A 14,134-nucleotide genomic window follows, 5' to 3' on the forward strand; every position below is an offset into this window, starting at 1 on the left:
TCTCTGGGACTTGCTCAAACCATGGAATTAGGAGTGTTGTACTACTTTGCCCTCTGCTCATATCACTCATGAAAGAGCAAGAAAAGCAGAGCGTCACCTTTCTGTTCCGTCCTGCGGCTGGAGGATGGGGCCTTTGGGACACAGAGGACTCGAGGTCTTTTATGATCCCAGCGCTTTATACCATCAAAACAGGAGCGTTTGCTGCAAGTGCCTCAAAAAAAGACTAGAACAACCCCTAGTTAGCTACACCATTGGTTTAATTGCATTACCATCCAGAAATTCACAAGGACACTTGCCAGCAGCCACCTGGTAACAACAAACAGGGGCATCGTGTACCTTCCAGGCTTCATTCACTCCAAAAGACAAAAATTGCACTGATTGAGGAACAAACACAGAGTCTTCCCTTTTCGCACATTCATGGATTCTGTTACTACAGAAGGTAAAGACTTGGAAGCAGCTGGCTGACACAGTCAGGGCTTTCCCAAGGGAACACAGTATTAAGAAAAAAACAGTATGAAAATTCCTTTACAGATGTATGTCTGCAGTGTGTATTTGTATCCTTTTAAATCTCAAACTAGGAGGTTTTTGGGTCACTAATGGCTTGTGTGTCTTTATCTGCAAAGAACTGAGCATATATTTTAGGAACGTGTAAGGCATTTTGGTAAGTGGAATACTAAATTCTAGATCTTATACCCATCAGACAGAAGTTCCTTCCTTTGAAGCACTGTCTTCCCCCTGGAAGAAAGAAAGAAAGCAGAACAGGTTATAGGATTGTATATAGAACACTTTATGTTTTAGTAGTTGACGAAGCAGGGATTCTTAGGGACAGAGTTTTATCTAACAATTACGTCAATATCATAATGGCAGACTGGATTCAACATTTGACTCAAAGAACCCCTAATCAGGGATGTTAACATAAATGCCCTACAAATCAGATCTGGCCTTCTGGCCATGCAGTTAGATTAACATTTGTTGGTGGAAGAGACAAGCTTTTGAGTTCCATAGAGCTTTTCCTCAAGTCTGGGAAAGGTACTCAGTGTCACAGTGAAATACAAGGTGGAAGAGATTAAGCATAAGGAGTTAACACATGTTGCAAGAAACCATTCAAAGTGATGTGGGTAATTAATACCTCTGCAGTCATAGGAAAAGAAAGAGTAGGTTACAGATCCTTTAACAAGGCATGAAACCAAGGTCTCTATTGAATCCATAATTTTTTGTGTCTAGCAGAGTTATGAATTTAAGTTCCCAGGCTCATCTTTAGAAGGTGCCTCAAATGCCTCAACAACTATATGTGTAAAACTAGACAATCTTTAATTTTCTCAAATGAACTCACAGGAAAATGATAAAAAGACAAAAAAAATCCCACCCTATCACGTGTTGGTGTACTCTTGCTACAAAGTGATCACACCATGTCTGACCTCTCAGTCCTCATCCTCAAAGAGAACTGGCACAACACCTTCAAAAGATGAGCCTGGAAGTTTAAATTCTGTGATGCTCCAAGTACTTTTCCCAGACCCGAAGAAGAGCTCTGCGGAGTTCAAAGGCTCATCTCTTTCACCAACAGGAGTTGGTCCAATAAGAGAGATTGCCTCACCCACTGCGTGTGTCTCATATCCTGGAACCGACACAGCTACACCACCGCTGCGAACAGTCATACCGTCCAGAATCTGACTTTTTGTTGAAAAAGTTGGTAAGGGGAAAATGGACTTCTCTACTCTATGTCCTGCCACCGCTAAGATCAGCCTGGGCAGCATATGAGTGCTCCTCTTGTAAAGTTCCCATTTTTGTGTATTATGTATGTACGTGCACACACTTGTATGACCTCTGCAAGCATCTTGAAGAGGAAAGATGGTCTGATGGTTAAAGCACTGGGCTGGGACTCGGGAGATCTGGGCTCTGTTGCCAACTATCAGATTCCCCGCGTCCTCAGGCAAATCACTTCATCGCAGAGTCTCCATTCCCCACCCTTTGATTCATCTATTACAACTGTAAGAGACAATCCCTTCCTACATGTCTGTGCAGTGCTTAGCGTAACAGGGTCCCAATTTCAGTTGTGGCTTCCTGGTTCTACCTGCAGACCATTATGGTCCATTTGAAGACAAATGCAATACCGTTTCTTGAAGCTGCTCTTTCAATTTCTTCACTGCTTCTCTTTCTTTGGCCAGTTGTCCCTGGGTAATCTTCAATAGCTCTTGGAGTTTGGTAGCAGCTTGTCCCAAGTCCTTCGTTAACTTCTTCTCCTTCTCAAGTCTTTCCTGCATACAGTTGAAGTAAACTATTATTTGCGATAACTAGATCAATCATTTTCTGATCACTGGAGAAAGGGAGCAGCAGCATTCACAGGCCACTCCCACCTCTCAGAGCCCCTGGAGAGGTTTTTGTGATGGGGTTGCACTCTAGTTTTTGTTTGATAGTGGGGAAACCTCTGCTCAGCTCCCTGCATATGTAACTGGTGCTCATCCCCACATTTCACAGGTTGCTCACCCTTAATGAGAGTCTTGGTGCAAGAACATAGAATCAAGACTTGCTTCTGCACAACAGGTGTTTGCCAGGATCTCCTCTCCCCACCAATTGTCTAACCACCTTCTGTGCTGGGGCCAAAGCAATGGATGGCCCCGTCCAGCCCAGTCAGCTGACCCCATTCCTTCCCGCATGAATCTGACTGGTGTCAGGAGGACACGCTGGTTGCCAGCCAACAGAGGCAGAGTCTCAGAGCTGCTCCTTACCTGCCTGCTCTCCTTCCCCTCTAGGGCTATGGAAATGAGCAGGATGGGGCTCAGACTCACCTAAACACCCTGCCACACTTGATGCCAGGGTTGAAGGGAGAAGCAGCCCTAGAGTCTTATTTCCTCTCCTCCTCCACCTTACAAGGGCCAGAACCCACAGCCTGAGCCTGGGGAGCTCTGCCAGCTGCAGCGAGACATCACACGAGGAAGGGCTGAAGGCGAGGCCCCAAACAGTGCAATGCCTGACATGAGACATGCCTTCAGGATCTAGCCCTCAGGCCCGAGTCAGGGACCATAGCAATAGCAGCGAGCGTGCCCCTAGTACTTACCCTGCGTATGGCTTCCCTTCCGGGGCTTGGCAAACATACCCCCTTACTGCACAGCACGCATGGTGCTGCTTCCAGGCTGTGTCAAAAGGGCAGGGCTGCATTCTGGGCTGCTAGGGGGACCCAGACTTCCCGCTTCGTAGGTTACAGCTAGCCCGGCAGCTGCCAGCATTGAGCGCGATGACCCTGCCCCCTCCGGTCCCTCACAGGGTTAGGCCCGCAGGCTCGAGAATTCTCACCCAGCCTGCAGTGGTACCCTCATGCTACCGGAGCAGCAGAGAAAGACTGGAACCAAAATCTGACCCAGGGCGCTCTTTGCCCACATGAGCTTGCGGACCCCACGCCACAAGGGGAGGTGTGCAGGGTATTACCTTCAGGTGCTGAACCTCCTCCGTTTCCGAGGATGCCACGTTTGCAGCAGATCTCAACTTTTCCAGTTCCGCTTGCAAACTGCACACCGAGTTCTGCGCCTGCGGTTTCAGGAATTGGAGAGGTCAGTCCTACCCTACTAGGATACTTGAGAATCAAACGGGTGGTCGTCAGACAGGATGCATAGGGGTCCAGAGGGCATGGCCCAGAAGAGCAGAGAGGAAGCTCAGCTGGCTAAGAATCCCAGCACCACATGGCAGTGGGTACAACGACATTTATCCTTGGCCATCAGCACAGAGCTACGTTACACTGCAGTGAGTACACTGCTCTCAGTGGCTATATTGGGAATCTCAAACTAATCTCAGCTTAAAATTTAAAGGTAAACCCTCATGACCACCACGCACTACCTTCTTACACTTGTGGCATTGGTGTGCATGTACCCGTGGCAGACTGCGAACAGAAACTAGCCGGTACATTGCAGGCCTTGGCATTACTTGTGCCTACAAATTTGCCAGCAAAATGCACATATCAGGCTCAAGACGTTTTAAAGATCCCCCTGCAGCCACGCCCCTCCCAGCAGCCATGATGGTTTGCTCCTTGGAAAGAGGCAGGCCAAGGCAATATTTCAAACAGCCTTCATTTCATGCTAGAATTAACCAGCTAGCATATGCGCCCAGAGCAGACTTGTGTTCTGCTCCTCCTCCACCCCGTGAGCAGCTGAGTGGGACATTGTAGCATTTTCCCCAGTAGCACTGGGGCCGGAAGCAGCCAGCCTGTCCTCCCCGCATTTACATGCCAGGGTCCTCCTATTGGTTAAATTCAGGCTGATTTTCCACTTTTTTGTAGAGCTGCCTTATAAAACAAAAAACACTCCAACGAGAGCCAACGAGAGCCAGCGGAAACAGACTGTGGGAGTCGTTTTCCTGCAGCCCAGAGACAGACTTCACTATTTAAAGGAACTCATTGGGTTGTTACCAGCATTTTACAACAGGGAAAAGGCGATTAAAGAACCAAACTTGTGCTTTCAGTTTTAGGTCTTTGTCAGTAATAGGCATAGATAAAAAGCCAGAAGGGATGGCAACCATCTATTTTGACCTTCTGCCATCCCGCCCATATTAACAGCTCGGAAGAGCCAGCGTAATGAAAATTCTGCTATGCTGGTGATCACATGCAACCTTTCAAAGGGACTTTCCCCCCTCCATCGGTTTAAACACAGACCTTCTGTCTGGAGGGAAGCGAAGCCCCCCCCCCCCCCATTCCTTTTCACAGACAGCAGGCCAGAGAGTCCCACGTACACGCAGGTTCGAACTTACTTCTTCAAACTCCAGCGCTAGCTTCTGCCTCAGTGCTTGCTCGTTATCCACATTTGCTTCTGTTTGTTCCAGCTGCGTTTTCAACTGCAGAGAAACCAAAGTGAATCAGTCACACGGAAAGATCAACTGGAGCGGACATGACGCTGAAGCCTGCTACGCGTAGATAAACAGAGACAGACCCTAGAGCGTTCCCCAAAGCCCTGAAGGGCAGCTGCCAGGCCCTGCTTCCAATCTCCAATTCCCAAAGGCTTCCAAGATTAAGCAAAAGGAAATCTTTAGGCAGTAGTTTTACACTTCCAGTCTCTGCCCAATTTGGTGCTATACTGCCTCCTTGTTCCAACCCCAGCAACTTGAACTGGAGCCGCTTGCAAAGGCCAAGAGTAGACTGACACACCCATCTCATCTGACAGCTCCCCACCACTTGGGCAACACAGCACCTTGGGGAAAACTCCACAATGGACAGGATTAAGACCCAAAGAGCAGAGAACACAGCTTGTGGGGTCAGTATGCTAGTGAGGAGAGAAAGGTTAGGCTGAAAGACTCTCGGTTAATTCCTGTAACCCAACTCCGGTTAGTGAGATTAGAAATCCTACACGAAGTCTTTTCCCCTCTGAATTCTGATCCTTAGCCCAAGAACTCCTATAAGACCAGAATTCTCCACCCTCCAGGGCCTCACATGGTGACTGCCCTCCCCTTGAGTAGACAAGACAGCACCCTGTAAAACCAGCCAGAGAGAGAGTACATGGAGTTCAGTGTAATGGATTCTCTCACTTCAAGGACCCAGTGCATCAACTCTGCAGGACTCCCTGCCCACCCATCTTCTGACTCTGGATCCCCTAAAGCTGCCACTAAGCCCAGGAGTCATCCCACTGTCATCTAACAAGGAGGTCTCAAAAGCAGGGAGCACTGCTCAAAGCCAGACCTCATTCCTGCTCAAAAAGTGATCAGATGATGGTCTCATTGCTAAGGCATGGGGCTGGGACTCTGGAAATCTGGGATGGATTGCCAGCTCTGCCACAGATTTTCTGCATGACCCTGGGCAAATCACTTCATCAGTTCCCCCAATCTGTAATGCCACTTTCTTCCTCCCACCCTGCATGGTATCTGCTTCAACAAAGCTCTCTGGGGCAGGGGCTGTCTGTCTCACTAGGTCTCTGAACAGCACCTAGTGCAATGGGGCCCTGGTCTCAGCTGGGGCCCACTAGAACTACATTAAGAAAGTGGGTTTTTTAAATCCTCTCTTTACAAATGGGCCATGGTAAGAATATTTGTTATGTGAAGCTTGTTCCCCTCCCTTATCTAGTTAAGAAAATTAACCATCTCAATAGAAGCCCCACAGAAACAGCACAACACACACAGTCTACAGTCATCAGTGAAGCCATACACAATTATCATGCAGATGCCGAGCAGGAGACGGGACAAGTGCAGTCATTAATCAGTGCCTTAGCGTGCAGTGGTCTCACCGCCCTAACCTCGAGAGGCTCGCACTCGCTTGGGTCAGCCTGCGACCCAGCTGCTTCTCCATCATGCACGTGGTTCTTCATCTCCCTCAACTGCTGCCTGACCTGAAACAAGGACCAGCAAGCCTGGCTCAGTGACACACAGTGGCGGTCAAGGTGTGGGCAAAGCTTTGAGGTAGGGAGGGTGGCCAATGGAAAACGCTCCTCATGGCCAGCAAAAAGTAGGAACGCAGCTGTGGTCAGATTTGTTCTGCTGCCTGAACAAGTCAGCTGGAAGTTAGCTGAGCAATGGGGGAAGAGATTCCCAGAGCTGCCTAAGAGGATGAGACACCCAAATTCCATTGTGCTCCTTCGGAAATCGCAGAAGGGAACCATGAAGATCCAACACAGCACATCCTCCTGAAACCGCCCAAAAGTAAGAGTTTTCAAAGTTTATCAGACCAGACTCAGTGACATAAGAACAGCTGCAACCTCACTGGTACAGATGGGGTTTTCCAGGTACCCCCAGCAGTGAAATTCACCTGCCACGAACTCAACCCTATGGAAAGGTTACAAGAACAGACCCTGATCCTGCAGTGGAATCCCCACAGTCAGACTTCTATGATTACATGTGTTCCTAGGGTTCCTCAGAGACACAAGGATCAGATCCAGGTGGAGCCAACTGGAGGATTAGGGCCAGGGCATCAGTCCATGTTTTCTGAGTACAGTAGCTGTTAAATGGATAGTCAATAACATTACAGGGAGGGTGTGGGTGATAAATTCAGTCTTGCTTTCCAACAGGTCATCTGCGGAAGGAGTCCCAAACACAGCTGATTTTGTAATGGATCCAGAAGACACTAGAGCTTGCATTCGGATTCTGTAAAGGATTTACTTCTCTGTGGAGTCGGACATTCACAGTGCAATAGCAACAGAAAGGCAGGGAACCGTTTTAATACAACACTCTATTAACTGCCTGAGAACTCCTTGGTTAGCAGCTTATCACACAAAAATGACTCAACCGTGATGGTAGGCGGGGAAGAAGTGTCCTAAAAGGGGTCTTTCTACAACTTTTTTCTAGGCCACACAGGCCAAAATTTGGGTCTGAGCAGGGACACTGCACCTTGCCTGCATTTGTTTAAGGACATTTATTTTTTAAAGTTGTCTCCACTTCCATTATGAACAGCAACATTTCCAATGACAGCTGCAGAGCCAGCGGCTGCTATCAAGAGAAGCCAGCGCAGATTTCTACTCAGCCTGCCAAGGTGCCCTGCAATTGCTCAATCCATTCCCAGTGTTGCCCGGCCTTTTACGGAGACGTGGGTTTGAAGGTTAGAAGATTTACAACCGGTCCTGTTCTGGTAAAAGAAATGCTGGATGAAAATAGAATTTGCTAAATACCTGCAACTGCTTCCCTGTTTAACTGGTCTAATTACTCCTTAGCAGCAGATATAGATCTGTGACAACTACCTGAATGATCCAAATGATTAGATTTACAGTGCACGGGAGGCTTTCATTATTCAAAAGAAGCTATAACCAGACACCAGATGGTGCACTGTAGAGGGAGATTTTGAACTGCCCGGCTCTCGTCCATTTAAAAAAAAAAGTGTGGACAACCCTCAGGATTGTATCACGAGTCCCAATATAAAACTCCTTTTCTGAAAGCTCCGGTTCCTGGAGTTACACAACTACGTGAGAACCGCAGCTTTAATTTGATTATTTTTATTTGTTTTGAAACGAAATAAATAAATAAATAAATAAATTAAATAAAGCTTCTAGCCCTCACGTTGGGAAAGAACAGCTTCAAATGTGAGCCTTAAGGTTCCCAACCCCAGAAAGCAAATAAGAATCCAGCATAAAAGATTCTGGCATTTTTAAGACAAACTCATGATTTGTTAACCCTTAGGAGTGGCAATCCTGTTAACTTCTTAACACTTCCCTTTCTTACAGGGCAGTCAAATCACATTGATCAAATGGGTTCAGAGACAGACAGGGCAACCTTCATAGATTTCTATGGCTAATTCCTACATACAGAAAAATCCAGTTTCAAAAGGAACCCAAAGAAAGATTCCTCTAGCCAACAGATGGATCTATAAGGACATCTGAGGGACCCCGGATGCCCTCAGGATCCCTCCCATAAGGGGACCTACTACCAAATACAATGGCAATCAACCAAGGAACGTGTGCACATATGTATTAGACAGACACCCTACACTAAAATAATATTAAGGTGGCAAAATCAAGCACTCTTAAAGGAAACGCCAGAATTAAGGCTACCTTTGCAACCTTGGCCCGTGTTATGCAGGAGGTCAGACTAGATTATTGTGTGGCCCCTTCTGGCCTTAAAAGTCGATGAAAAGATTACACTGGCATTTCCCAATTTACGTGCTAGACTTCGCAGCCTTAACGTTCTTCTAATATAGTTGTGTGTGCACGCAAGGTATGGTGAGTGAGTCAATTTGTTATTTGGTCCATGAAGTTGAACCCTGGACCCTGAGAGCATCATTCTCTGTGCCCAGAGAGTCAGTTCGCATGGTGACTCCGACACACTGAAGATGACCCAGTAGCGCTTAAGTCCTGGCTGGGTTGTATATATTTTACAGCAGCTTAAATTCATGCTTCTGCCTGGCAATTATCCAGCATAGCTGGAACCTGGAAAAATCTGGTCTAATCATGAAAGCAACAATGAGAATCGAAAGAGTTTCATGGTGTGAAACCCTTTGCCGCCTTCTTCAGCATTTTCAGAATACAAATCCCCCTGGCAGATGGTTCCACAGGCACTTGGAGTTGGACATAGTTGAAGTCAGACTCCACGCAGAGTTCGGTGGAGATTTGGGAAATTCATTAGTGTCATAGAGTGGTACATCTCTTCTAGCTAATCATAGCTTCCCAGCCTGCCGCTCTCCACCGAAGAGCGCCTCCGTGTTAGGTCTCATTGACACTAGAAAGTTGTGGAGGTACTGGTATAACTGAAATGCTACAATCCCCTCCAGCGTTGGCAGAGTTATGCCAGGATAAGAGTGCTTTACGCCAGTATAGCTATTCCTGAACACGAAGGAGACTTTAATCCACTTTGTAAGTTAATTCAGAACAATTTTGAGCATTCCCATGTAGACAAGCTCTAAAGATACGCAGGTACTGGCACCTTTATATCAGTAGAGCTGCATCCACACTACAGATTGTACTGATACATCATTAAAAATAATCACACCCCTAACCAAAATAGTTCTATAAGGGACAACAAACTTTTAAGTGTAGACCCAACCTTAGATTAGATATTATCTAGCAATTAGCCATTACCAGTGCAAGCTCCTTGCTCTGTTTCTGTGCTTCTGCTTTTGCTGCATCCAGCTGTTCTTGGGATTCAGAGAAGAGCTGTCTCAACTGGAAAAAAGAAGAGGGAAGTCAGCACCTGGGTTAGTGTCTGGAAGAAGCTTGGGAGTTTGGAGTGGCAGGGAGAAGCAGCAGCATATCAGTTACATAAGAACGGATGAACTGGGTCAGACCAAAGGCCCATTTAACCCAGTATCCTGTCTTTTGACAGCGACAAGAGCCAGATGCTTCAGAGGGAAGGCACAGAACATGGCAATTAGCAAGGGATCCATCCCCTGTCATCCAGTCCCAGCTTCTGCTAGTAAGTAGTTTAGGGACATCCATAGCATGGGATTGCGTCCCTGCCCATCTTGTCTAATAGCCATTAATGGGCCTATCCTCCATGAACTTATCTAATTCTTTTTTGCACCCACTTATACTTTTGACCTTCACAACATCCCCTGGCAATGAGTTCCACAGGTTGAATGCCAGCTGTGGGATGTCTGCTTTAAACCTGCTGCCTATTCATTCATTTGGTGACTGCATTCTTGTGTTACATGATGGGATAAACAACACTTCCTCACTCACGTTGTCAACACCAGTCACGATTGTATAGACCTCTATTGTATCCCGCAAAAATTGTCTCTTTTCCAAGTCAGCAGTCCCAGACTTTTCACTCTCTCTTCAGATAGAAACCGTTCCATCCCCCGAATCATTTTCATTGCCCTTCTCTGCACCTTTTCCAATTCTAATGGATGTTTTTTGAGATGGGACAACCAGAACTGCACACAGTATTTAAGGTGTGGGTGTACCATGGATTTACATAGTGGCATTAGAATATTTTCTGGTTTTATTATCTAGCCTTTTCCTGATTGTTCCTAACAGTATTTTTTACGGCTGCTGCACACTGAGCAGACATTTTCAGAGAACTATCCATGACGACTCCAAGATCTTTCTTGAGCGGTAACAGCTAATTTAGAGCCCATCATTTTGTAGAGATGGGATGATGTTTTCCAATGTGCATTACTTTGCACTTATCAACTGATCTCCCCAAGTTAGGCCCCTTGTCAAGGGATCAGGGAGCAAAGGATAGCAGGCTAGAGCCTGTTTAGGAAGCTCTCAGCCTTGCCCAGCAGACTGCTAGGCCCAGCACTCAGCCCCTAGAACAGACGACAAGAAAAACGTTAAGCAAGCACCCCTCAAGCAAGCACACAAAATCTCACTCACCCCCTAGGCTCACGTAGGCGCTTCTCCTGCGCCCAGAGAACCCCCTCGTAAAACTCGCCTGTTTGCTGCTCCTGTTCACTAGTTGGTTTGCAAATACACTAGGCCTCTCTCCTCCCACTTCACACCTCTGCTCTCCCAGCTGCTTGGTGCCCTCTTTCGCGCTGTCCTCTCCATTCGGGAGGGTTTCACATTCAACCCGGAAAGAGCCTCTCTGTCCTAAGCTACTGCTTCCAGGGAGCCTCTCACACCATAATGCCACCCAGCATATAACGCCTCACCTTGGCCTGCGTCTGTTTACCTGACATTACGCACCTTTGGGGCAGGGAGCGGTCTGGGTTTGTCAGCACCATGTACACTTATGGTGCAAGGGCTAGGACCAAAACAGCTAAATCATCAGTCATGAAAGCAGCCTCTACCTGCCAGCATCTTGAAAGAGATCCATGACTGGCTTGCCAAAGGAGCCCGAGTTAGGTACCCAACTCCCACTACAATTCAACGGGACTCGGGTGCCCGACTCCCTAAGGCACCTTTGAAAAAACGACAGGTTTGAGAGCCAAGCCGAAAGACTCGTAAAGCCCATTTTAAAGAGGTGGTTTGTCCGTCTGTGCAGAGGCAGGCTAGTGAAGTAGGATCCACATCTCTGGCTAGTGAAGGTGTAGCAGATCCGGCCGGGGCCTAGCGGTCACCATGCCAACCTGCTGCCCACTTTGGAGCCACTCCTTCCCTTTCAAACCCTCCGGAGTTAATCTGCAAATCGAAGACTTGTCTGTTCTAAGCAGTTCTTCAGCTTCTACGGGCACAGCAGCTGGAGCATCTCACCCCTCACCCGGCCGGCTCGTTTAGCAAGGCCGACAGCAGGCAGCATATTTACACACAGACGCAAGGTTTCCTTTAGGCTTTGCAAAGCCATGAATGACTGAGGAGCTCCGCTCTCACCCGAGCCAACCCCTCGCTCTGCTCAGTACGCAAGCGGCTCTAGCTCAGTCCCACCTGAAGTTAACTCAGCTGCTTGTCTTCAAACACCAGATTTGATGTTAAGACAAGCCCCAAGGACAAAGCCTGATGGGTCTGAGGGAGATGAGTGGGCAGTGCCCTCTGTGTCTTCTGACACCCATGGCTTCATTTAGCTGCTCCTTCTAAACCCTAATGGCAGGGGAATTCATTATCAGCCATTCAGAGATTCTTGGGGTGTTTAAAAACCTCAAAAGGAGCAACTCTTCTGCACAACTCTCCGTTCACTTCAAGTCAGGAATGGATCCAGCTGTTAACGAGGCAGATACCATCTAGAGTATTCTCCTGGAGGGGAAGGATGAGCTTGCGGCTAGCACACTGGACTAAAGCTCTGGAGATTCCTGGCCCCGATTAGCTTCAGTCTCTCCCCAAACAGATGACCAACACTTACTGCTTCAACTTCTTTTGTGTAGTTCTGACGTTCTGAACTGGCAGTCTCCAAGTGATTTTCCAGCTGTGCTTCCAGAAGAGAAGTATATTCCTTCAGCTGATTAAAACAAAGAGAGCCCGGTGATTTGATTGGTCATGATGTAGGTGTTCATCTGTTTGCATATCTAGCCTCTCTAGACCAGCAAGACCAATTCCCCCAACCTCCCCGCCCCCGGAGGGCTTTAGAAGAAATGATAAATCGCCTCTCTCCTGGCAACATTAAAGGGAAGTTCTGGGGATGCAGCAGAAATTAGTACCCTTTCCTTCTGGAGTAGGAGAGAATGTCCATACCTGATCTGTGCTCTGGAGTTCTGCCCTCACCTGGTCCACAGCCTCTGCAAGAGATTTCACTTGGACTTGGGACTACACCAACCGTTGACCCCCCCAAAAAAATGGAAATAAAGAAATAAAGTGTTAGGAAGCCGTATTTCCCCACGTGGACTCTCCTCTAAAATGTCTCCTACAAGCAACTAAAAATGGCACAGTGCGGTTAGCCTGTAAACTCTTTGAGGGAGAGACCAGTTGTTGCGTTTGTACAGCACCTAGCACAACTGGGCTCCTGATCCAGGATTAGGACCTTTAGGTGCTGCCGCATTACTAACCACATTCAAATAAGGATGACGATACAGTTATCACTGCACATTAAGCCAAGGATCCGAGAGTCAAGCTGGATTCCTCCCTTCTAATGAATCACCACTGAAGTCAATAGAATATTTTCTATTGGCCGCATTTGATAGGAAAAAATGGCTTTGAGAGCATTGACATTTTTGCTGAAGAATCCAAAAATAAATAATAACCTGAAATTTTTTTGGTTTTAAACTGAACATTTTTGAAGTTCGGGTTTTTCAATGAAAACCTCAATGGAAAATTAACAAAAAAAAGCCACCACTCATAGTTTTTGTTTTTCAGAAGAAAAACGTCATTTCCCGACCAACTCTAGTCACCAACCATGACAAATCTGTTGGCCATATTATGCTCAGCTACATCCATGCAACCTCACCAACTTCACATTACACGCATGGGCAAGACAGAACATCATATGGCCAGCAGAATCTTGATTTCATGCACCGCCATCCCAGGAAAGAAGCCAGCTTCTCTCAAAACTCTGGTGTTCACGGGAGTGGGAATTACACACACCCCTTGTAACCAGAGTAAAACTTTACATTATCTATTTGACACAAATACTGAGCTCCACAATGCTAAGCTTAGAGACTTTTCAGTGTAAAATCTTTAGAGGGACACTTTAAATTCCTTTATGATGTAGTATGCCCAGGCAAGTTCTCATGAACACCAGCTAAGAAATAAGAGATCAGTCACACCCCTTCATTCCCACACTCTCTAAAGGGTTATCCTTTTAAGAGGACAGCCTCTTGCTCAGCCTTTATGCACCATTCTGCTCAGAGTATCTCTCGTCTGCCGCGAGACAGACAGCTGGAGAGGATTACACACACTGTAGGTGGCTTGAATGGGGCTCTTTTGTGACGCATACCAGCGTATGCTCCAATGCCAGCATCAATCCAGACTTGTAGAGGTAGCCAATTTCCTCTACAGCGGGGAGTCCCGAAAGTAGCACGGAAAAACAGCCTTGCAAAGAACGCCGTGCGCTCTCCGCTCCGACAGCCAGCTCTTTGAACATTAACGTTCGAAAGGCTTTCCAGACTCCCCTGGATGGAGTGGAGGTGCCGGAGTTTGATTCTTGAGCTTGGATGAGAATGTTGTAAGGTAAGTAATGGAATACCATCACCAGCTCAAGAGGCAGAATGTGCGTGTCAGGGAGGCAGAAGTTTATATAGAGGGCATCTTTCCTTCTCACCTCCCAGCACGCGCACATGCAGTATTGCAGAGGACAAAAAGTGCCATCGCCCTGCAGTTTATCTTTATTTAAGACAACATGTTTTTACATCAAGTTCAACCCTAGAGCCTTTTAAATACGTGACCGTCCCTAGCAAGAGACTTCGAAAAGCCCTTGCATTTCATAGATTGAG

At 47.0% G+C, this 14,134-nt stretch overlaps 1 protein-coding gene across 10 annotated transcripts in view; it reads right to left on the minus strand.

The window, feature by feature from the left end:
* Positions 1-239: 239 nt before the first annotated feature.
* RRBP1 (ribosome binding protein 1) overlaps positions 240-14,134 on the minus strand; it is a 53,119-nt gene continuing 39,224 nt past the window's right edge. For 6 of the 10 annotated variants that reach the window (XM_038394300.2, XM_043512139.1, XM_038394302.2 and 3 more), the window contains exons 17-24: positions 12,441-12,512; positions 12,112-12,207; positions 9,471-9,554; positions 6,207-6,299; positions 4,735-4,818; positions 3,424-3,522; positions 2,112-2,255; positions 240-735 (exon numbers count right to left, since the gene is read on the minus strand). In XM_038394300.2, coding sequence (XP_038250228.1) covers positions 697-735; positions 2,112-2,255; positions 3,424-3,522; positions 4,735-4,818; positions 6,207-6,299; positions 9,471-9,554; positions 12,112-12,207; positions 12,441-12,512 — 711 coding nt within the window. In that variant the 3' untranslated portion in view covers positions 240-696. The remainder of the gene's footprint in view (positions 736-2,111; positions 2,256-3,423; positions 3,523-4,734; positions 4,819-6,206; positions 6,300-9,470; positions 9,555-12,111; positions 12,208-12,440; positions 12,513-14,134) is intronic. The other 4 variants (XM_038394313.2, XM_038394315.2, XM_038394314.2 and 1 more) reach the window with 1 other exon arrangement.

This window comes from Dermochelys coriacea, chromosome 3, assembly GCF_009764565.3.
Source record: "Dermochelys coriacea isolate rDerCor1 chromosome 3, rDerCor1.pri.v4, whole genome shotgun sequence".
NCBI lineage: Eukaryota > Metazoa > Chordata > Testudines > Dermochelyidae > Dermochelys > Dermochelys coriacea.